The sequence below is a fragment of the Callionymus lyra genome, chromosome 4 (genome assembly GCF_982586985.1).
Source record: "Callionymus lyra chromosome 4, fCalLyr1.hap1.1, whole genome shotgun sequence".
NCBI classification, from domain to species: Eukaryota; Metazoa; Chordata; class Actinopteri; order Syngnathiformes; family Callionymidae; genus Callionymus; species Callionymus lyra.
Genome location: NC_141821.1, coordinates 47,480 through 73,211, shown reverse-complemented (window position 1 = coordinate 73,211; position 25,732 = coordinate 47,480). Strand labels below are relative to the sequence as shown.

The 25,732-nt window shown below is 41.3% G+C and overlaps 1 protein-coding gene across 1 annotated transcript in view; it reads right to left on the bottom strand.

Annotated features, from left to right (window-relative positions):
• The window catches only part of LOC148080515 (cadherin-18-like), a 125,184-nt gene that overhangs the window by 67,151 nt on the left and 32,301 nt on the right, over positions 1-25,732 (bottom strand). The window contains exon 2 of the mRNA XM_087788417.1: positions 9,415-9,848. Coding sequence (XP_087644543.1) covers positions 9,415-9,639 — 225 coding nt within the window. The 5' untranslated portion in view covers positions 9,640-9,848. The remainder of the gene's footprint in view (positions 1-9,414; positions 9,849-25,732) is intronic.

Here is a 25,732-nt window from a genome sequence, read left to right as displayed (position 1 = left end):
TGTGTGTGTCCATTTGACTCTAGCGTTTGTGTTCATTTGACTCTAGTGTGTGTGTTCATTTGACTCTAGTGTTTGCGTCCATTTGACTCTAGTGTTTGTGTGTATTTGACTCTAGTGTGTGTGTTCATTTGACTCTAGCGTTTGTGTTCATTTGACTCTAGTGTTTGTGTTCATTTGACTCTAGTGTGTGTGTCCATTTGACTCTAGTGTTTGTGTTCATTTGACTCTAGTATTTGTGTGTATTTGACTCTAGTGTTTATGTTCATTTGACTCTAGTATTTGTGTTCATTTGACTCTAGTGTGTGTGTGTGTTCATGTGACTCTAGTGTTTGTGTGTATTTGACTCTAGTGTTTGTGTGTATTTGACTCTAGTGTTTGTGTTCATTTGACTCTAGTATTTATGTTCATTTGACTCTAGTGTTTGTGTGTATTTGACTCTAGTGTGTGTGTTCATGTGACTCTAGTGTTTGTGTGTATTTGACTCTAGTGTTTGTGTGTATTTGACTCTAGTGTGTGTGTTCATGTGACTCTAGTGTTTGTGTGTATTTGACTCTAGTATTTGTGTCCATTTGACTCTAGTGTTTGTGTTCATTTGACTCTAGTGTTTGTGTTCATTTGACTCTTGTATTTGTGTCCATTTGACTCTAGTATTTGTGTCCATTTGACTCTAGTGTTTGTGTTCATTTGACTCTAGTGTTTGTGTGTATTTGACTCTAGTGTTTGTGTGTATTTGACTCTAGTGTGTGTGTTCATGTGACTCTAGTGTTTGTGTTCATTTGACTCTAGTATGTGTGTCCATTTGACTCTAGTATTTGTGTCCATTTGACTCTAGTGTTTGTGTTCATTTGACTCTAGTATTTGTGTCCATTTGACTCTAGTGTTTGTGTCCATTTGACTCTAGTGTTTGTGTTCATTTGACTCTAGTGTTTGTGTTCATTTGACTCTAGTGTTTGTGTCCATTTGACTCTAGTGTTTGTGTTCATTTGACTCTAGTGTTTGTGTTCATTTGACTCTAGTGTTTGTGTTCATTTGACTCTAGTATTTGTGTCCATTTGACTCTAGTGTTTGTGTCCATTTGACTCTAGTGTTTGTGTTCATTTGACTCTAGTGTTTGTGTTCATTTGACTCTAGTATTTGTGTCCATTTGACTCTAGTGTTTGTGTCCATTTGACTCTAGTGTTTGTGTTCATTTGACTCTAGTGTTTGTGTTCATTTGACTCTAGTATTTGTGTCCATTTGACTCTAGTGTTTGTGTTCATTTGACTCTAGTATTTGTGTCCATTTGACTCTAGTGTTTGTGTCCATTTGACTCTAGTGCTTGTGTGTATTTGACTCTAGTATTTGTGTCCATTTGACTCTAGTGTTTGTGTCCATTTGACTCTAGTGTTTGTGTTCATTTGACTCTAGTGTTTGTGTTCATTTGACTCTAGTATTTGTGTCCATTTGACTCTAGTGTTTGTGTCCATTTGACTCTAGTGCTTGTGTGTATTTGACTCTAGTATTTGTGTTCATTTGACTCTAGTATTTGTGTCCATTTGACTCTAGTGTTTGTGTGTATTTGACTCTAGTGTTTGTGTTCATTTGACTCTAGTGTTTGTGTGTATTTGACTCTAGTATTTGTGTTCATTTGACTCTACTGTGTGTGTTCATTTGACTCTAGTGTTTGTGTGTATTTGACTCTAGTGTTTGTGTTCATTTGACTCTAGCGTTTGTGTTCATTTGACTCTAGTGTTTGTGTTCATTTGACTCTAGTGTTTGTGTGTATTTGACTCTAGTATTTGTGTTCATTTGACTCTACTGTGTGTGTTCATTTGACTCTAGTGTTTGTGTGTATTTGACTCTAGTATTTGTGTTCATTTGACTCTAGCGTTTGTGTTCATTTGACTCTAGTGTTTGTGTTCATTTGACTCTAGCGTTTGTGTTCATTTGACTCTAGTATTTGTGTTAATTTGACTCTAGCGTTTGTGTTCATTTGACTCTAGTGTTTGTGTTCATTTGACTCTAGTGTGCGTATTCATTTGACTCTAGTGTGTGTGTCCATTTGACACTAGTGTTTGTGTGTATTTGACTCTAGTGTTTATGTTCATTTGACTCTAGTGTTTGTGTGTATTTGACTCTAGTGTTTGTGTGTATTTGACTCTAGTGTTTGTGTTCATTTGGCTCTAGTATTTATGTTCATTTGACTCTAGTGTTTGTGTTCATTTGACTCTAGTGTTTGTGTGTATTTGACTCTAGTGTTTGTGTGTATTTGACTCTAGTATTTGTGTTCATTTGACTCTAGTGTGTGTGTTCATTTGACTCTAGTGTGTGTGTGTATTTGACTCTAGTGTGTGTGTTCATTTGACTCTAGTTTTTGTGTGTATTTGACTCTAGTATTTGTGTTCATTTGACTATAGTATTTGTGTTCATTTGACTCTAGTGTGTGTGTTCATTTGACTCTAGTATTTGTGTTCATTTGACTCTAGTGTGTGTGTTCATTTGACTCTAGTGTGTGTGTATTTGACTCTAGTGTTTGTGTCCATTTGACTCTAGTGTTTGTGTCCATTTGACTCTAGTGCTTTTGTGTATTTGACTCTAGTATTTGTGTTCATTTGACTCTAGTATTTGTGTCCATTTGACTCTAGTGTTTGTGTGTATTTGACTCTAGTGTGTGTGTTCATTTGACTCTGGTATTTGTGTTCATTTGACTCTAGTGTTTGTGTCCATTTGACTCTAGAGTTTGTGTCCATTTGACTCTAGTGTTTGTGTTCATTTGACTCTAGTGTGTGTGTTCATTTGACTCTAGTGTTTGTGTGTATTTGACTCTAGTGTTTGTGTGTATATGACTCTAGTGTGTGTGTTCATGTGACTCTAGTGTTTGTGTGTATTTGACTCTAGTATTTGTGTCCATTTGACTCTAGTTTTTGTGTGTATTTGACTCTAGTGTGTGTGTTTATTTGACTCTAGTGTTTGTGTCCATTTGACTCTAGTGTTTGTGTCCATTTGACTCTAGTGTTTGTGTGTATTTGACTCTAGTGTGTGTGTTTATTTGACTCTAGTGTGTGTGTTCATTTGACTCTAGTGTTTGTGTTCATTTGACTCTAGTGTGTGTGTTCATTTGACTCTAGTGTGTGTGTCCATTTGACTCTAGTGTTTGTTTGTATTTGACTCTAGTGTGTGTGTTCATTTGACTCTAGTGTTTGTTTGTATTTGACTCTAGTGTGTGTGTTTATTTGACTCTAGTGTGTGTGTTCATTTGAGTCTAGTGTTTGTGTCCATTTGACTCTAGTGTTTGTGTGTATTTGACTCTAGTGTGTGTGTTTATTTGACTCTAGTGTGTGTGTTCATTTGACTCTAGTGTTTGTGTTCATTTGACTCTAGTGTGTGTGTCCATTTGACTCTAGTGTTTGTGTGTATTTGACTCTAGTGTGTGTGTTTATTTGACTCTAGTGTTTGTGTGTATTTGACTCTAGTGTTTTTGTTCATTTGACTCTAGTGTGTGTGTTCATTTGACTCTAGTGTTTGTGTGTATTTGACTCTAGTGTGTGTGTTTATTTGACTCTAGTGTGTGTGTTCATTTGAGTCTAGTGTTTGTGTGTATTTGACTCTAGTGTGTGTGTTCATTTGACTCTAGTGTTTGTGTGTATTTGACTCTAGTGTTTGTGTTCATTTGACTCTAGTGTGTGTGTTCATTTGACTCTAGTGTTTGTGTGTATTTGACTCTAGTGCTTGTGTTCATTTGACTCTAGTGTGTGTGTTCATTTGACTCTAGTGTGTGTGTGTATTTGACTCTAGTGTTTGTGTTCATTTGACTCTAGTGTGTGTGTTCATTTGACTCTAGTGTGTGTGTGTATTTGACTCTAGTGCTTGTGTTCATTTGACTCTAGTGTGTGTGTTCATTTGACTCTAGTGTGTGTGTTCATTTGACTCTAGTGTGTGTGTTCATTTGACTCTAGTGTGTGTGTTCATTTGACTCTAGTGTGTGTGTGTATTTGACTCTAGTGTGTGTGTTCATTTGACTCTAGTGTGTGTGTGTATTTGACTCTAGTGTGTGTGTTCATTTGACTCTAGTGTGTGTGTTCATTTGACTCTAGTGTGTGTGTTCATTTGACTCTAGTGTGTGTGTGTATTTGACTCTAGTGTGTGTGTTCATTTGACTCTAGTGTGTGTGTGTATTTGACTCTAGTGTGTGTGTTTATTGAACCAAACTAAACACTGATACGAACCACAACCACCTACGACTTCACACTCGTCCTCACGAGTGAAGCTTCTGTTGTTCCGTCGCCTGATTCTGTCACAGCTGATATATTTTTAGACGTATGAATAAATCATCGGCGCACCTTGAAGTCGCTTCTTTGCAAACGAGCTCCAGGTTTCTGTCGGTGTTTCATCAGTTCATGCTTCACTGCTAGACTCCGGCGCCCCCTGCAGGCCGACACATGTCTGGACGTCCCTGACCCTGACGTCTCTCTTCAGAGCCTCAGAGGTGTCAGCAGGGATTATGGGATTGTTGGGATTAAAAGTGTTCTTGAAAGTCGTCGATTCACAAAAAGCTTTTTCTACTTTTAGTTGTTCATCACATCACTGCTTCTCCCTCTTCTGCTCCTTCTTCCCCCTCCTCCTCTTCTTCTTCTCCTTCTTCCTCTTCTTCCTCCTCCTCCTCCTCTTCCTCCTCCTCCTCCTCCTCCTCCTCCTCCTCCTCCTCCTCCTCCTCTTCCTCCTCCTCCTCTTCCTCCTCCTCCTCCTCTAATCTAGTGTCTTGCTCTTAAAATAATGTTCTCATGATGTGTTTCATTTGAAGGATCTGTTTAAGGATCTGCTGAAGGATCTGCTGAAGGATCTGCTGAAGGATCTGCTGAAGGATCTGCTGAAGGATCTGCTGAAGGATCTGCTGAAGGATCTGCTCCTCCTTCATCAAACACTAATGTTTAAAACAACAGAAACATTTGAATCAGTCAAAAGTGAGTCAAAGGTTAAAGTTCAACATGTGTCAGTAAAGTTTCAATGACATCATTGATGGACTACAATCACATGTGTGTGTGTCCTTGAGTGTGTGTGTCCTTGAGTGTGTGTGTCCTTGAGTGTGTGTGTCATTGAGTGTGTGTTTCACCTCCTGACATGATTGACAGGCGTCAGTCAAACATCTGCTCCTCAGTTCATGTGTGACTTCAGCTCTTGAGTCTCAAACTCAGTTTCTCTGCATTGAAGGATTAATCTGAGCCTCAGTGCCTTGAATAACGATCACTGCAGAGAAACACCTTCTGCAGATAAAACCAACCTGAAGACTTTACCAGCTTCAGTGGACACAACACACACTAACACACATGAACACACACTAACACACATGAACACACACTGAACACATGAACACACACCAGAACACACCAGAACACACACTGGAACACACACTTAAACACACACTTAAACACACACTGTAACACACACTGGAACACACACTGGAGCACACACCGGAACACACACCAGAACACACACCAGAACACACACTGGAACACACACTTAAACACACACTGTAACACACACTTAAACACACACTGTAACACACATCAGAACACACACCAGAACACACACCGGAACACACACTGGAACACACACTGGAACACACACTTATACACACACTGGAACACACACTTAAACACACACTGTAACACACATCAGAACACACACCAGAACACACACTGGAACACACCCTGGAACACACACTGGAACACACACTTATACACACACTGGAACACACACTGGAACACACCCTGGAACACACACTGGAACACACACTTATACACACACTGGAACACACACTTATACACACACTGGAACACACACTTATACACACACTGGAACACACACTAGAACACACACTTTTACACACACTGGAACACACACTTATACACACACTTATACACACACTGGAACACACACTTATACACACACTGGAACACACACTTTTACACACACTGGAACACACACTTATACACACACTTATACACACACTGGAACACACACTTATACACACACTGGAACACACACTTATACACACACTGGAACACACACTTATACACACACTGGAACACACACTGGATTCCGCTTCCATTCAGCCTTTGATCGGCTGCTTGAACTTAAGCTCCTGCAATAATTGCCAAAAACAGTCGTTTTAACGACTACTTGTCCGGATATTATGCTCATATCACTAAAGATATGTCTCAACATCAGGATCTATGATCGTTAAGATCTTCTCAACATCAGGATCTATGATCGTGAAGATCTTCTCAACATCAGGATCTATGATCATGAAGATCTTCTCAACATCAGGATCTATGATCGTGAAGATCTTCTCAACATCAGGATCTATGATCATGAAGATCTTCTCAACATCAGGATCTATGATCGTGAAGATCTTCTCAACATCAGGATCTATGATCGTGAAGATCTTCTCAACATCAGGATCTATGATCATGAAGATCTTCTCAACATCACTCTCAACATCAGGATCTATGATCGTTAAGATCTTCTCAACATCAGGATCTATGATCGTGAAGATCTTCTCAACATCAGGATCTATGATCATGAAGATCTTCTCAACATCACTCTCAACATCAGGATCTATGATCGTTAAGATCTTCTCAACATCAGGATCTATGATCATGAAGATCTTCTCAACATCAGGATCTATGATCGTTAAGATCTTCTCAACATCAGGATCTATGATCGTTAAGATCTTCTCAACATCAGGATCTATGATCGTTAAGATCTTCTCAACATCAGGATCTATGATCGTTAAGATCTTCTCAAGCATCAGGATCTATGATCGTGATGCTCTTTTCAACATCAGGATCTATGATCGTTAAGATCTTCTCAAGCATCAGGATCTATGATCGTTAAGATCTTCTCAACATCAGGATCTATGATCATGAAGATCTTCTCAACATCAGGATCTATGATCGTGAAGATCTTCTCAACATCAGGATCTATGATCGTGAAGATCTTCTCAACATCAGGATCTATGATCGTGAAGATCTTCTCAACATCAGGATCTATGATCATGAAGATCTTCTCAACATCAGGATCTATGATCGTTAAGATCTTCTCAACATCAGGATCTATGATCGTTAAGATCTTCTCAAGCATCAGGATCTATGATCGTGATGCTCTTTTCAACATCAGGATCTATGATCGTTAAGATCTTCTCAAGCATCAGGATCTATGATCGTTAAGATCTTCTCAACATCAGGATCTATGATCATGAAGATCTTCTCAACATCAGGATCTATGATCGTGAAGATCTTCTCAACATCAGGATCTATGATCGTGAAGATCTTCTCAACATCAGGATCTATGATCGTGAAGATCTTCTCAACATCAGGATCTATGATCGTGAAGATCTTCTCAACATCAGGATCTATGATCGTGAAGATCTTCTCAACATCAGGATCTATGATCGTGAAGATCTTCTCAACATCAGGATCTATGATCGTGAAGATCTTCTCAACATCAGGATCTATGATCTTGAAGATCTTCTCAACATCAGAGTCGATGGATTTTACTCGCGACAGTTACCAACTTCCCGTGAAACATCGACTCGGACTCTGTGTCAACACTGTGGAATATCGTTTGATCTCTCGGAGATTTCCACAAGCGACGGAGTCGGTCTGGAGTTCAGGTCAGGATGAGACTCTGACGTCATCGGACGTCTTCGATGTTTGATCGACGTTCCTCTCGCTGAAGAGCATGACGACACGTCTGCTCAGACCTCAACGAAAGGTGTACGATTTTTTCATTTCCTCTTTAATTCGGCTTTTACTACCGAGTTGAACGTGAGTGACAGCTGTCAGTCACGTGACATGTTCTCTTCAAAAGATCCCGCTCTGCTGTCAGTGACTTCATCAGTGATGTCATCGGTGCTGAATGTAGGACTTCTTAATGTTCGCTCCATTACTAATAAATCCTTTTCTCTGAATGATCTTTTCACAAGAGTTGATTTGGATTTATTATGTCTTTCTGAGACTTGGCAGAGAGAGGAAGAGTTTATTCATCTGAACCAACTCTGTCCAGTAGGGAGCGCTGTCCTGGGGAAGCCTCGCCTCTCTGGTTGTGAGGTCTTGCTACAGTTTATAGGGAGAGTTGTTCAAAGTGTTCTCAGATGATCTTGGTTGGTTCTACAAGACCTTTCTATTGTGTGTCGTGTGTCTGGACAGTAAACAGACCTGCAACACAGACCATGTATATAAGAAGGTTCAGAGTAGAAGTACTTTCTGAGGAGGATCATTGAACATCTGCAGGAAGATCCTCTGCATGTTCTACCAGTGTGTGGTGGACAGTGTTCTATGCTGTGGTGTCCAGGAGGAGGTCAACAGGTCAACAGGTTGATCAGAAGCTCTGTGGTTGAAGCTGGACTCACTGGTGACATCACTGGACAAACTACTGTCCATCATGATGACATCATCCTCTCAACACTGTCATCAGTGAGCAGAGAAACAGATGCAGCAAGAATGCTCCTCCCATGATGCAACACTCATAGACTCAAGGACTCATTCATTCCTCGTGTTATTATATTGTACAATTGTGAGTTTGGGGTCAGAAGTGAAAGTATCTGGATGTTCTCTGTTAGTCTTTGTCTTCGTTTTTTTTCTTTGATCCATCTTTAGACTTAGATGTTATCATCTTGTTCTTTCTCTTTATTTCTCTTTGTTCTTGTTCTTAGTTTATTTTAATTATTTTTTATGAAAAATTGCTGTATTTGCTACCTAACCTAACCTAACCTAAACTAACCTAACCTAACCTAATCTAACCTAAACTAACCTAACCTAACCTAACCTGACCTGACCTAACCTAACCTAACCTAACCTAACCTAACCTAACCTAACCTAAACTGACCTGACCTGACCTAACCTAATCTAACCTAAACTAACCTAACCTAACCTAACCTAATCTAACCTAAACTAACCTAACCTAACCTAACCTAATCTAACCTAAACTAACCTAACCTAACCTAACCTGACCTGACCTAACCTAACCTAACCTAACCTAACCTAACCTAACCTAACCTAACCTAACCTAACCTAACCTAACCTAACTTATTCCATTATTCAAATGGAATCTGTTCTTATTCTTCACACATGAACCCACATGAACACACATGAACACACATGAACACACACTGGAACACACATCACTGCTACACAACATTACTGATGTTTCTCACAAATATATTTTGAACTTTTAACCAAATTTCAATCATGGACCAAAAAACTTTGTGTATGTTTCAATTTGTGTTGTTTGTGTAGAAAAAGACATCAAAGCAAAAGAACTTGTTTGGTCCAAACATGGAGGAACTAAGTAGTACTTGTGTGTTAGTAACTGTACTTCATGTCTAGGTGGTATTAGCAGCTCAATACTGCAGTGACAAGTACATGGTCCTACCTTCCCCACATACTGAGCCTTTGGTCCCATATGTTCTTCTAAAACAAAGAATTGGTTCCAGATCCAGCCTCGCTTGGGTCTGTGGTGAACCTCCGACTCCGCACCAGACGCTCGGGTCTGGTTCCTTGAGGGCACTTTGAGGTGCTGGCTCGACCCGCTGCTCCTCTGGATGAAGCACAGGCAGACCAGGACGGGGCACAGACGCGAGGACACTGGGATCCTCATGGTGCCGCCTGGAGAGTCACTGTCAGGTGGACTAGTCCTGCCACCGTCGACGCCGCCTCGGAAGCCACCGCGATAAACGTTACATCCAAGAGAGACGGAGAGAAGTTCTGGATAATCCCTGGAGACTCATGGTCGCAAGAAAAGATTCAGATCAATCCAACATGATGGTCCTACGAGGAGCAGTAGATCCTGAGGAACATCCTGGAACCCTGAGAAGAACCAGAAGACACGTGTCAGAGACATGATCAATGGAAACACTACAGAGTGTATCAGTTGTGTGTTATATATAGTGATAGTGTAGTAACAAGTATATATGTGTAGTATTGTCCAGTACTTGACTCTGGTGTTGTGATAGTGTAGTAACAAGTATATATGTGTAGTATTGTCCAGTACTTGACTCTGGTGTTGTGATAGTGTAGTAACAAGTATATATGTGTAGTATTGTCCAGTACTTGACTCTGGTGTTGTGATAGTGTAGTAACAAGTATATATGTGTAGTATTGTCCAGTACTTGACTCTGGTGTTGTGATAGTGTAGTAACAAGTATATATGTGTAGTATTGTCCAGTACTTGACTCTGGTGTTGTGATAGTGTAGTAACAAGTATATATGTGTAGTATTGTCCAGTACTTGACTCTGGTGTTGTGATAGTGTAGTAACAAGTATATATGTGTAGTATTGTCCAATACTTGACTTTGGTGTTGTGATAGTGTAGTAACAAGTATATATGTGTAGTATTGTCCAGTACTTGACTTTGGTGTTGTGATAGTGTAGTAACAAGTATATATGTGTAGTATTGTCCAGTACTTGACTTTGGTGTTGTGATAGTGTAGTAACAAGTATATATGTGTAGTATTGTCCAGTACTTGACTTTGGTGTTGTGATAGTGTAGTAACAAGTATATATGTGTAGTATTGTCCAGTACTTGACTCTGGTGATGTGATAGTGTAGTAACAAGTATATATATGTGTAGTATTGTCCAGTACTTGACTCTGGTGTTGATAGTGTAGTAACAAGTATATATGTGTAGTATTGTCCAGTACTTGACTTTGGTGTTGTGATAGTGTAGTAACAAGTATATATGTGTAGTATTGTCCAGTACTTGACTTTGGTGTTGTGATAGTGTAGTAACAAGTATATATGTGTAGTAGTGTCCAGTACTTGACTTTGGTGTTGTGATAGTGTAGTAACAAGTATATATGTGTAGTATTGACTGCTTTTGTTTGTTTTGAAACCAAAATATGTCCAAACATCAGCGTTAAAAGTTGGAGGAGCTGATCCTCATCTAGGTCAACCCACATGTGACTTTGATGGATCATCACATGATCCATCTTTACATCTTAGATTTTTCACCCTGACGTCACATGACAGACTTGAACAGGTTGCGACTGCGTTGGAGGGCGGAGCACAGAAGGATCACCTGAAGGTGTTGGTAGTAGAACCTGTGCTAGTGTCTACTGTGATCGACTCACTTCTAGTCAGTGACTCACTATGTCCATTGTCCTTGAACCAGTCGGTTGATTCTAGATCATTATGGCTTTTGTTGAGCAACAAATCCTCATCTGATCCAAACGCAGGAAACGTCTTCGCCGGCCCTTGACCTTCAGCGACTCTCAACTCTTTCCTGTAACAGAGTATTCGTGAAGGTCTGAACTTCAATGACACTCGCAGCATCTGCCAACTGGTAAATTGTGTCCTTGGGAGCCGAGCCAGATCAATATGCTTATTGCATGTGACAAACGTCAGGACTGAAGTTTATCGAATCATTTATCTTTGAGGCTGGAGGTCACGCTGCTCTCTTCACCAGTTTTCTATTCATTTCAGAACATATTTTACATAATCAAACTTTCTGGTCACTTGATTGACATGTGTCAGTCTGCCATTGATCTGACACCCCTGAGGTGGACTTGAAAGAAAAATCTTTATTTTATTCATTAAATTTTTATTTTATTCCTCCTTTTTCTTAACTGTCTTGTTGCTGCTGTTTTTGTCTCTTTGTTGTCTTTACTTAAACTTTTTAAATTTGTATTTTAACTGTGTATTGTTTTGTTGTTCAAGAGCTTTGTGACCCTGGTCTAGAAACATCTTTACAAATAGAAGATATTTCGTCGAAAGACCGAGCGTCTCTGAGGGTCCTCTAAACTTGATACAATGTCTTCTTACAATGAGATGGTGGAAACTGCCAGATCTGATTACATCAGAAAACATACATTAAATAGCAGCAAATAAGAAAAACCCCAAAGTGTTGTTTGACACGATTAATTCTCTCGTGTCTCCTGCTCCTCAAATCACGTCTGTCTTCTGTGAAGCTGACAGCAATGATTGTTGAGATTTTTCATTGACAAAATTAAGTTGATCAAAGTGAAAATCTCTCCCCCTTTGTGAACAAGATGAAACCCTCCTCTTGCTTGTCTGACGTCATTCCTTGTAGGCTCACCATCAAAGATGGGTTTTTCAAAATAGTGAACCTCTCCCTTTCCACAGGGGTTTTTCCCAATGCATGTAAACCATTGTGGAGCCTCTGCTCAACCTCAGTAATTTCAGGTCTATTTCTGAGCTTCATTCTTGTCCAAGATCTTAGAGAATCTGAGCAGCTGTTCCTGGATCAGAGCACTAGTTTCTTAAAGGATCATTTTAAAATTCTGGTTCTTACTTTCAGATCTATTCATGGTCAGACCTTCATGATCTGATCCAGACTTACACCCCAGCTCGGGCTCTGAGGTCTGTGGATCAGAATCTACTGATGGTTCCTGAACTTCCTGACCAGAGGAGAGAAATCCTTCCAGACTGTTGCTCCTAAGCTTTGGAACCATCTCTGTGTTTGATGATCTACTGACTCCTTCAAGAAACATCTGTGTTTGATGATCTACTGACTCCTTCAAGAAACATCTGTGTTTGATGATCTACTGACTCCTTCAAGAAACATCTGTGTTTGATGATCTACTGACTCCTTCAAGAAACATCTGTGTTTGATGATCTACTGACTCCTTTAAGAAACATCTGTGTTTGATGATCTACTGACTCCTTCAAGAAACATCTGTGTTTGATGATCTACTGACTCCTTTAAGAAACATCTGTGTTTGATGATCTACTGACTCCTTTAAGAAACATCTGTGTTTGATGATCTACTGACTCCTTCAAGAAACATCTGTGTTTGATGATCTACTGACTCCTTCAAGAAACATCTGTGTTTGATGATCTACTGACTCCTTCAAGAAACATCTGTGTTTGATGATCTACTGACTCCTTCAAGAAACATCTGTGTTTGATGATCTACTGACTCCTTTAAGAAACATCTGTGTTTGATGATCTACTGACTCCTTTAAGAAACATCTGTGTTTGATGATCTACTGACTCCTTCAAGAAACATCTGTGTTTGATGATCTACTGACTCCTTCAAGAAACATCTGTGTTTGATGATCTACTGAATCCTTCAAGAAACATCTGTGTTTGATGATCTACTGACTCCTTCAAGAAACATCTGTGTTTGATGATCTACTGACTCCTTCAAGACACATCTGTGTTTGATGATCTACTGACTCCTTCAGGAAACATCTGTGTTTGATGATCTACTGACTCCTTCAAGACACATCTGTGTTTGATGATCTACTGACTCCTTCAAGAAACATCTGTGTTTGATGATCTACTGACTCCTTCAAGAAACATCTGTGTTTGATGATCTACTGACTCCTTTAAGAAACATCTGTGTTTGATGATCTACTGACTCCTTCAAGAAACATCTGTGTTTGATGATCTACTGACTCCTTCAAGAAACATCTGTGTTTGATGATCTACTGACTCCTTCAAGACACATCTGTGTTTGATGATCTACTGACTCCTTCAAGAAACATCTGTGTTTGATGATCTACTGACTCCTTCAAGAAACATCTGTGTTTGATGATCTACTGACTCCTTCAAGACACATCTGTGTTTGATGATCTACTGACTCCTTCAAGAAACATCTGTGTTTGATGATCTACTGACTCCTTCAAGAAACATCTGTGTTTGATGATCTACTGACTCCTTCAAGAAACATCTGTGTTTGATGATCTACTGACTCCTTTAAGAAACATCTGTGTTTGATGATCTACTGACTCCTTCAAGAAACATCTGTGTTTGATGATCTACTGACTCCTTCAAGAAACATCTGTGTTTGATGATCTACTGACTCCTTCAAGAAACATCTGTGTTTGATGATCTACTGACTCCCTTAAGAAACATCTGTGTTTGATGATCTACTGACTCCTTTAAGAAACATCTGTGTTTGATGATCTACTGACTCCTTCAAGAAACATCTGTGTTTGATGATCTACTGACTCCTTCAAGAAACATCTGTGTTTGATGATCTACTGACTCCTTCAAGAAACATCTGTGTTTGATGATCTACTGACTCCTTCAAGAAACATCTGTGTTTGATGATCTACTGACTCCTTTAAGAAACATCTGTGTTTGATGATCTACTGACTCCTTTAAGAAACATCTGTGTTTGATGATCTACTGACTCCTTCAAGAAACATCTGTGTTTGATGATCTACTGACTCCTTCAAGAAACATCTGTGTTTGATGATCTACTGAATCCTTCAAGAAACATCTGTGTTTGATGATCTACTGACTCCTTCAAGAAACATCTGTGTTTGATGATCTACTGACTCCTTCAAGACACATCTGTGTTTGATGATCTACTGACTCCTTCAGGAAACATCTGTGTTTGATGATCTACTGACTCCTTCAAGACACATCTGTGTTTGATGATCTACTGACTCCTTCAAGAAACATCTGTGTTTGATGATCTACTGACTCCTTCAAGAAACATCTGTGTTTGATGATCTACTGACTCCTTTAAGAAACATCTGTGTTTGATGATCTACTGACTCCTTCAAGAAACATCTGTGTTTGATGATCTACTGACTCCTTCAAGAAACATCTGTGTTTGATGATCTACTGACTCCTTCAAGACACATCTGTGTTTGATGATCTACTGACTCCTTCAAGAAACATCTGTGTTTGATGATCTACTGACTCCTTCAAGAAACATCTGTGTTTGATGATCTACTGACTCCTTCAAGAAACATCTGTGTTTGATGATCTACTGACTCCTTTAAGAAACATCTGTGTTTGATGATCTACTGACTCCTTTAAGAAACATCTGTGTTTGATGATCTACTGACTCCTTCAAGACACATCTGTGTTTGATGATCTACTGACTCCTTCAAGAAACATCTGTGTTTGATGATCTACTGACTCCTTCAAGAAACATCTGTGTTTGATGATCTACTGACTCCTTCAAGAAACATCTGTGTTTGATGATCTACTGACTCCTTCAAGAAACATCTGTGTTTGATGATCTACTGACTCCTTCAAGACACATCTGTGTTTGATGATCTACTGACTCCTTCAAGAAACATCTGTGTTTGATGATCTACTGACTCCTTCAAGAAACATCTGTGTTTGATGATCTACTGACTCCTTCAAGAAACATCTGTGTTTGATGATCTACTGACTCCTTCAAGAAACATCTGTGTTTGATGATCTACTGACTCCTTCAAGAAACATCTGTGTTTGATGATCTACTGACTCCTTCAAGACACATCTGTGTTTGATGATCTACTGACTCCTTCAAGAAACATCTGTGTTTGATGATCTACTGACTCCTTCAAGAAACATCTGTGTTTGATGATCTACTGACTCCTTCAAGAAACATCTGTGTTTGATGATCTACTGACTCCTTCAAGACACATCTGTGTTTGATGATCTACTGACTCCTTCAAGAAACAGCACCAGCGCACGAGGAAGCCTCACATGTTCTCTGTGTCGCGTGATCACCTCACACGTCTTCTAACTCCATTCAGTAGGTCCGTGTGAGACTCTTTCTCCAGCATATGTTCACAAGATGCTATTAGACATGCAGCCGCGGAGACCAACACTCTGGAGCAGAGGATTTAAGGGGATTATGTCGAGGAAAAACATATGTATTTGATATTTAATAGGATCTTCAGCCGACAGACTTCAAAGCTGCTCTTCTCCACTGTGGAGTCAAGCAGGACTTTAATGTGTGTGTGTGTGTGTGTGTGTGTGTGTGTGTGTGTGTGTGTGTGTGTGTGTGTGTGTGTGTGTGTGTGTGTGTGTGTGTGTGTGTGTGTGTGTGTGTGTGTGTGTCGTACACTGAACACACAATGATGATTTTATTGATTTATTACTTTTACTGCAGCGACTTTTAAAGCTAATCCTCTCACACGAGTGACTTCCATCCATCGAACCCCGACATCACTACTGTGATCAAACCTCGTCTGTAGTGAAGTCTGTAGTGCAGTCTGTAGTGAAGTCTGTAGTGCAGTCTGTAGTGAAGTCTTTAGTGAAGTCTGTAGTGAAGTCTGTAGTGAAGTCTGTAGTGAAGTCTGTAGTGAAGTCTGTAGTGAAGTCTGTAGTGAAGTCTGTAGTGAAGTATGTAGTGAAGTCTGTAGTGAAGTCTGTAGTGAAGTCTGTAGTGAAGTCTGTAGTGAAGTATGTAGTGAAGTCTGTAGTGAAGTCTTTAGTGAAGTCTGTAGTGAAGTCTGTAGTGAAGTCTGTAGTGAAGTCTGTAGTGAAGTCTGTAGTGAAGTATGTAGTGAAGTCTGTAGTGAAGTCTGTAGTGAAGTCTGTAGTGAAGTCTGTAGTGAAGTCTGTAGTGAAGTCTGTAGTGAAGTATGTAGTGAAGTATGTAGTAAAGTCTGTAGTCCAGAACATATTTTACATAATCAATCTTTCTGGTCACTTGATTGACATGTAACAGTCTGTCATTGATCTGACACCCCTGAGGTGGACTTGAAAGAAAAATCTTTATTTTATTCATTAAAGTTTTATTTTATTCCTCCTTTTTCTTAACTACTGACTCCTTCAAGAAACATCTGTGTTTGATGATCTACTGACTCCTTCAAGAAACATCTGTGTTTGATGATCTACTGACTCCTTTAAGAAACATCTGTGTTTGATGATCTACTGACTCCTTCAAGAAACATCTGTGTTTGATGATCTACTGACTCCTTCAAGAAACATCTGTGTTTGATGATCTACTGACTCCTTCAAGACACATGTGTGTTTGATGATCTACTGACTCCTTCAAGAAACATCTGTGTTTGATGATCTACTGACTCCTTCAAGACACATGTGTGTTTGATGATCTACTGACTCCTTCAAGAAACATGTGTGTTTGATGATCTACTGACTCCTTCAAGAAACATCTGTGTTTGATGATCTACTGACTCCTTTAAGAAACATCTGTGTTTGATGATCTACTGACTCCTTCAAGAAACATCTGTGTTTGATGATCTACTGACTCCTTTAAGAAACATCTGTGTTTGATGATCTACTGACTCCTTCAAGAAACATCTGTGTTTGATGATCTACTGACTCCTTTAAGAAACATCTGTGTTTGATGATCTACTGACTCCTTTAAGAAACATCTGTGTTTGATGATCTACTGACTCCTTCAAGAAACATCTGTGTTTGATGATCTACTGACTCCTTCAAGACACATGTGTGTTTGATGATCTACTGACTGTGAAGTCTGTAGTGCAGTCTGTAGTGAAGTCTGTAGTGCAGTCTGTAGTGAAGTCTGTAGTGAAGTCTGTAGTGAAGTCTGTAGTGCAGTCTGTAGTGCAGTCTGTAGTGAAGTCTGTAGTGAAGTCTGTGGTGCAGTCTGTAGTGAAGTCTGTAGTGAAGTCTCTGGATCTCAACAACACTAGCGATTATTCATCAATACTTGTATATCAATCAGCTTCTCCAGCTTCAGCAACTTTCACTCAAAACCTCCGAGTTCAAAATATCTTGGATTTAAACGCCAGGAAATGAAGGAACGACAGGAAGAATCTAATCAATAAACACAGGTGATCGCATGAGTTCATAATGAATTAACATATATTTGTCTGATTATCAACATTAACACAACATTAACACAACATTAACACAACATTAACACAACATTAACACACGTGAACAATAACATCAGACATGTTGAGTCTGTCGGGAGCAGCTGGTGAGGTCATGAAAGGTCATTATTGGTCAACTTCCAGCAGAAGGTCTGTCATCTGTCGTCTGTCTACATGTCTGTCGTCTGTCTGTCGTCTGTCGTCTGTCTACATGTCTGTCGTCTGTCTGTCGCCTGTCGTCTGTCTACATGTCTGTCGTCTGTCTGTCGTCCGTCGTCTGTCGTCTGTCGTCTGTCTACATGTCTGTCGTCTGTCTGTCATCTGTCGTCTGTCGTCTGTCGTCTGTCTGTCATCTGTCGTCTGTCGTCTGTCTACATGTCTGTCGTCTGTCTGTCGTCCGTCGTCTGTCGTCTGTCGTCTGTCTACATGTCTGTCGTCTGTCTGTCATCTGTCGTCTGTCGTCTGTCTGTCATCTGTCGTCTGTCGTCTGTCTGTCGTCTGTCGTCTGTCGTCTGTCGTCTGTCTGTCGTCTGTCGTCTGTCGTCTGTCGTTTGTCTGTCGTCTGTCTGTCTACATGTCCGTCTGTCTGTCTGTCGTCTGTCTGTCTGTCTACATGTCCGTCTGTCTGTCTGTCTGTCTGTCTGTCTGTCTGTCTGTCTGTATGTCTACATGTCTGTCTACATGTCTGTCTGTCTGTCTGTCTGTCTGTCTGTCTGTCTGTCTGTCTGTCTGTCTGTCTGTCTGTCTGTCTACATGTCTGTCTGTCTGTCTGTCCGTCTGTCTACATGTCTGTCTGTCTGTCTGTCTGTCTGTCTACATGTCTGTCTGTCTGTCTGTCTGTCTGTATGTCTGTCTGTCTACATGTCCGTCTGTCTGTCTGTCTGTCTGTCTACATGTCTGTCTGTCTGTCTGTCTGTCTGTCTGTCTGTCTGTCTGTCTGTCTGTCTGTCTGTCTGTCTGTCTGTCTGTCTACATGTCTGTCTGTCTACAAGTCTGTCTACATGTCTGTCTGTCTGTCTGTCTACATGTCTGTCTGTCTGTCTGTCCGTCTGTCTACATGTCTGTCTGTCTGTCTGTCTGTCTGTCGTCTGTCTGTCTACATGTCCCTCTGTCTGTCTGTCGTATGTCTGTCGTCTGTCTGTCTACATGTCTGTCTGTCGTATGTCTGTCGTCTGTCTGTCTACATGTCTGTCTGTCTGTCTGTCCGTCTGTCTACATGTCTGTCTGTCTGTCTGTCTGTCTGTCGTCTGTCTGTCTACATGTCCCTCTGTCTGTCTGTCGTATGTCTGTCGTCTGTCTGTCTACATGTCTGTCTGTCGTATGTCTGTCTGTCGTCTGTCTGTCTACATGTCTGTCTGTCGTATGTCTGTCTGTCGTCTGTCTGTCTACATGTCTGTCTGTCTGTCTGTCTGTCTGTCTGTCTGTCTACATGTCTGTCTGTCTACAAGTCTGTCTACATGTCTGTCTGTCTGTCTGTCTACATGTCTGTCTGTCTGTCTGTCCGTCTGTCTACATGTCTGTCTGTCTGTCTGTCTGTCTGTCGTCTGTCTGTCTACATGTCCCTCTGTCTGTCTGTCGTATGTCTGTCGTCTGTCTGTCTACATGTCTGTCTGTCGTATGTCTGTCTGTCTGTCTGTCTGTCTACATGTCTGTATGTCTGCCTGTCTGTCTGTCTGTCTGTCTACATGTCTGTCTGTCTGTCTGTCTGTCTGTCGTCTGTCTGTCTACATGTCCGTCTCTCTGTCTGTCTGTCTGTCTGTCTGTCTGTCTGTCTGTCTGTCTGTCTGTCTGTCTGTCTGTCTGTCTGTCTGTCTGTCTACATGTCTGTCTGTCTACATGTCTGTCTACATGTCTGTCTGTCTGTCTGTCTGTCTGTCTGTCTGTCTGTCTGTCTGTCTGTCTGTCTGTCTACATGTCTGTCTGTCTGTCTGTCTGTCTGTCCGTCTGTCTACATGTCTGTCTGTCTGTCTGTCTACATGTCTGTCTGTCTGTCTGTCTGTCTACATGTCTGTCTGTCTGTCTGTCTGTCTGTCTACATGTCTGTCTGTCTGTCTGTCTACATGTCTGTCTGTTTGTCTGTCTACATGTCTGTCTGTCTGTCTGTCTGTCTGTCTACATGTCTGTCTGTCTGTCTACATGTCTGTCTGTCTACATGTCTGTCTGTCTGTCTACATGTCTGTCTGTCTACATGTCTGTCTGTCTGTCTGTCTACATGTCTGTCTGTCTGTCTACATGTCTGTCTGTCTGTCTGTTTTACTTCAAATCTCATCTAATCGTCACATAGTTTCCTCATGATTTTCTTCTCATTAATGATTGTTTGATTTTAACTCAATAAATTCCTGAATGTTTTCATCGTTTCCTTCGACTCTCGTCTCCGAACAAATCATTCACTTCTGACGGTGGAAGAGCTGAGCCAGAAGACACAACGACATGCTTTAATGTATATATATACACGACCTTCAGGTCAAATAAAACGACACAGTCTGTCTGTCTGTCTGTCTACATGTCTGTCTGTCTGTCTGTCTGTCTGTCTACATGTCTGTATGTCTGCCTGTCTGTCTGTCTGTCTGTCTACATGTCTGTCTGTCTGTCTGTCTGTCTGTCTGTCTGTCTGTCTGTCTGTCTGTCTGTCTGTCTGTCTGTTTACATGTCTGTCTGTCTGTCTGTCTGTCTACATGTCTGTCTGTCTCTCTGTCTGTCTACATGTCTGTCTGTCTGTCTGTCTGTCTACATGTCTGTCTGTCTGTCTGTCTGTCTGTCTGTCTGTCTACATGTCTGTCTGTCTACATGTCTGTCTGTCTGTCTGTCTGTCTGTCTGTCTGTCTGTCTACATGTCTGTCTGTCTGTCTACATGTCTGTCTGTCTGTCTACATGTCTGTCTGTCTGTCTGTCTGTCTGTCTGTCTACATGTCTGTCTGTCTGTCTACATGTCTGTCTGTCTGTCTGTCTACATGTCTGTCTGTCTGTCTGTCTGTCTGTCCGTCTGTCTACATGTCTGTCTGTCTGTCTGTCTACATGTCTGTCTGTCTGTCTGTCTGTCTACATGTCTGTCTGTCTGTCTGTCTGTCTGTCTACATGTCTGTCTGTCTGTCTGTCTACATGTCTGTCTGTTTGTCTGTCTACATGTCTGTCTGTCTGTCTGTCTGTCTGTCTACATGTCTGTCTGTCTGTCTACATGTCTGTCTGTCTACATGTCTGTCTGTCTGTCTACATGTCTGTCTGTCTACATGTCTGTCTGTCTGTCTGTCTACATGTCTGTCTGTCTGTCTACATGTCTGTCTGTCTGTCTGTTTTACTTCAAATCTCATCTAATCGTCACATAGTTTCCTCATGATTTTCTTCTCATTAATGATTGTTTGATTTTAACTCAATAAATTCCTGAATGTTTTCATCGTTTCCTTCGACTCTCGTCTCCGAACAAATCATTCACTTCTGACGGTGGAAGAGCTGAGCCAGAAGACACAACGACATGCTTTAATGTATATATATACACGACCTTCAGGTCAAATAAAACGACACAGAAACTTCAAGTTTGTTTCACTAGTTTTCACCATTATTTGATAGAATTATAATAATAATACTAATAATAATATATATAGACTTGAGTGACACGAGTCTAAACAACGATTATTCCTTCAACTCTTCTTTCTATCTTCAGTCAACGTTTGTTCATGTTTGTGTTGCAATCACACTTTTGGCCACAGGAGGCAGCAGTCGTTACGTCCTATGAAGTTCAATCCCAATGATGACTGAGGACGAGAGGATACAGTGTACTCTGGACATATTTTGGCTCTAAGTGCAACTAATTCAACCAAAGGTTTGGAACAAGAAGATAAAGATCCTGATCCAGAACCATCTCAACTCAGATGAAGCTCTTGATCCAGAACCATCTCAACTCAGATGAAGCTCTTGATCCAGAACCATCTCAACTCGGATGAAGCTCTTGATCCAGAACCATCTCAACTCAGATGAAGCTCTTGATCCAGAACCATCTCAACTCGGATGAAGCTCTTGATCCAGAACCATCTCAGCCTGGATGAAGCTCTTGATCCAGAACCATCTGAACTCAGATGAAGCTCTTGATCCAGAACCATCTCAACTCGGATAAAGATCCTGATCCAGAACCATCTCAACTCGGATAAAGGTCCTGAACCAGAACCATCTCAACTCGGATAAAGATCCTGATGCAGAACCATCTCAACTCGGATGAAGCTCTTGATCCAGAACCATCTCAACTCGGATGAAGCTCTTGATCCAGAACCATCTCAACTCGGATGAAGCTCCTGATCCAGAACCATCTGGAGTGTCGAGGCCACACTAACAGCAGGACCTGAAACCATGAGGAACACGATGCTAACGAGTCAGCAGTCGTGGCACGGACACCTCGCCCAGCAGGAGGTCCAAACACTCCCAGACACAAGTGGAATAATAAAGTCAGATGTCAGACACGAACAGAGGGAGGGACGTCGGACCTGAAGTCGCTCCACACGAATGTTTCAGCTCCTGCCGAGAGCTCAAGTGCAACATTCCGTCACGAGCGTCGGCCTGTGGAGAGAACGAGACTCGCAGCAGAGACGAGATGTTGTTCCTCACAACACGACCCCTTTCATGACGGCAACCTTTTGTTTCTTTCATTCTCCTATCAGATCAGATTCTGGTTCCTCACATGATAATGTTATTTACACGTGTGTTTTTAATAGTGTTTTATATTTTAAAACAAATCATGTTTTTAATTATGTTTTATAATTTAAATCAAATCATGTTTTTAATAGTGTTTTATATTTTAAAACAAACACATCAACAGATCAACACATGAACACATGAACACACGGACACGTGAACACGTGGACAAATGAACACGTGGACACATGAACACACGGACACGTGAACACGTGGACAAATGAACACGTGGACACATGAACACACGGACACGTGAACACATTAACAAATGAACACATTAACAAACAAACAAATGAACAAACAAACACATGGACACATGGACACATGGACAAATTAACAAATGAACACATTAACAAATGAACACATTAACAAATGAACACATTAACAAACAAACAAACAAACAAACAAACAAACAAATGAACAAACAAACACATGAACACATGGACACATGAACACATGGACACATGAACACATGGACACATGAACACATGGACACATGAACACATGAACACATGGACACATGAACACATGGACACATGGACAAATTAACAAATTAACACATTAACAAATGAACACATAGAATAAACACATGAACAAATCAACCGTAGTCACATGACTGTGAGAGAGTCACAGTCATGTGACTACGGTTGATTTGTTCATCTCTCACAGTCATGTGACGCTCACACAGTCATGTGACTCTCACACAGTCATGTGACTCTCTCAGTCATGTGACTCTCACACAGTCATGTGACTCTCACACAGTCATGTGACGCTCACACAGTCATGTGACTCTCACACAGTCATGTGACGCTCACACAGTCATGTGACTCTCACACAGTCATGTGACTCTCACACAGTCATGTGACTCTCTCAGTCATGTGACTCTCACACAGTCATGTGACTCTCACACAGTCATGTGACTCTCACACAGTCATGTGACTCTCACACAGTCATGTGACTCTCACACAGTCATGTGACGCTCACACAGTCATGTGACGCACACAGCTATGTGACTCACACACAGTCATGTGACTCTCACACAGTCATGTGACGCACACAGTCATGTGACTCACACACAGTCATGTGACTCTCACACAGTCATGTGACGCACACAGTCATGTGACTCACACACAGTCATGTGACTCACACACAGTCATGTGACTCACACACAGTCATGTGACTCTCTCACAGTCATGTGACGCTCACACAGTCATGTGATGCACACAGTCATGTGACTCTCACACAGTCATGTGACGCACACAGTCATGTGACTCTCACACAGACATGTGACGCACACAGTCATGTGACTCACACACAGTCATGTGACTCACACACAGTCATGTGACGCACACAGTCATGTGACTCACATACAGTCATGTGACTCTCTCACAGTCATGTGACGCTCACACAGTCATGTGACTCTCACACAGTCATGTGACTCACACACAGTCATGTGACGCACACAGTCATGTGACTCACACACAGTCATGTGACTCTCTCACAGTCATGTGACGCTCACACAGTCATGTGATGCACACAGTCATGTGACTCTCTCACAGTCATGTGACTCTCTCACAGTCATGTGACTCACACACAGTCATGTGACTCTCTCACAGTCATGTGACGCTCACACAGTCATGTGATGCACACAGTCATGTGACTCTCACACAGTCATGTGACTCTCTCACAGTCATGTGACTCACACACAGTCATGTGACTCTCTCACAGTCATGTGACGCTCACACAGTCATGTGATGCACACAGTCATGTGACTCTCTCACAGTCATGTGACTCACATACAGTCATGTGACTCTCTCACAGTCATGTGACGCTCACACAGTCATGTGATGCACACAGTCATGTGACTCTCACACAGTCATGTGACTCACACACAGTCATGTGACGCACACAGTCATGTGACTCACACACAGTCATGTGACTCTCTCAAAGTCATGTGACGCTCACACAGTCATGTGATGCACACAGTCATGTGACTCTCTCACAGTCATGTGACTCTCACACAGTCATGTGACTCACACACAGTCATGTGACGCACACAGTCATGTGACTCACACACAGTCATGTGACTCTCTCACAGTCATGTGACTCTCTCACAGTCATGTGACGCTCACACAGTCATGTGACTCTCACACAGTCATGTGACTCACACACAGACATGTGACGCACACAGTCATGTGACTCACACACAGTCATGTGACTCTCTCAAAGTCATGTGACGCTCACACAGTCATGTGATGCACACAGTCATGTGACTCTCACACAGTCATGTGACTCTCTCACAGTCATGTGACGCACACACAGTCATGTGACTCTCTCACAGTCATGTGACGCTCACACAGTCATGTGATGCACACAGTCATGTGACTCTCACACAGTCATGTGACGCACACAGTCATGTGACTCACACACAGTCATGTGACTCTCTCACAGTCATGTGACGCTCACACAGTCATGTGATGCACACAGTCATGTGACTCTCACACAGTCATGTGACTCTCTCACAGTCATGTGACGCACACAGTCATGTGACTCACACACAGTCATGTGACTCTCTCAAAGTCATGTGACTCACACACAGTCATGTGACTCTCTCACAGTCATGTGACGCTCACACAGTCATGTGATGCACACAGTCATGTGACTCTCACACAGTCATGTGACTCTCTCACAGTCATGTGACGCACACACAGTCATGTGACTCTCTCACAGTCATGTGACGCACACAGTCATGTGACTCACACACAGTCATGTGACGCACACAGTCATGTGACTCTCACACAGTCATGTGACTCTCTCACAGTCATGTGACGCACACACAGTCATGTGACTCTCTCACAGTCATGTGACGCACACAGTCATGTGACTCTCACACAGTCATGTGACGCACACACAGTCATGTGACTCTCACACAGTCATGTGACTCACACACAGTCATGTGACTCTCACACAGTCATGTGACGCACACAGTCATGTGACTCACACACAGTCATGTGATTCATCCAACAATGTCAGTGTCGTCAGCTCTGAGTTGTAGCAGAAGTTTGAAGTATAGACGGTGAAGAGGACGCTCAGAAAATCATGTGACGCTAAATGGAAAGATGGAAGGATGGATGAAGGGATGGATGAGTGAATGAATGGATAAAATGATAAATGTTAATTAATTTTAAACTAAGAAAAATCTCACTTAAATGATGTCACAACATGATCTTATCATGTGTTTGTGTCGTTTAGACTATTTTAACAGTTTATTTTGTGTGTAAACAAGGATGTGTTTCGCCTGCAGTTCATACAAAACTCTTCTGAGCCGCTCTAGTAGAAGAACTCACATTTCTCCTTCAAACTCTTCACTGGTTTCTATCAGGATCATTTCAAAATTCTGGTTCTTACTTTCAGATCTATTCATGGTCTAACCTTCATGATCTGATCCAGACTTACACCCCAGCTCGGGCTCTGAGGTCTGTGGATCAGAATCTACTGATGGTTCCTGAA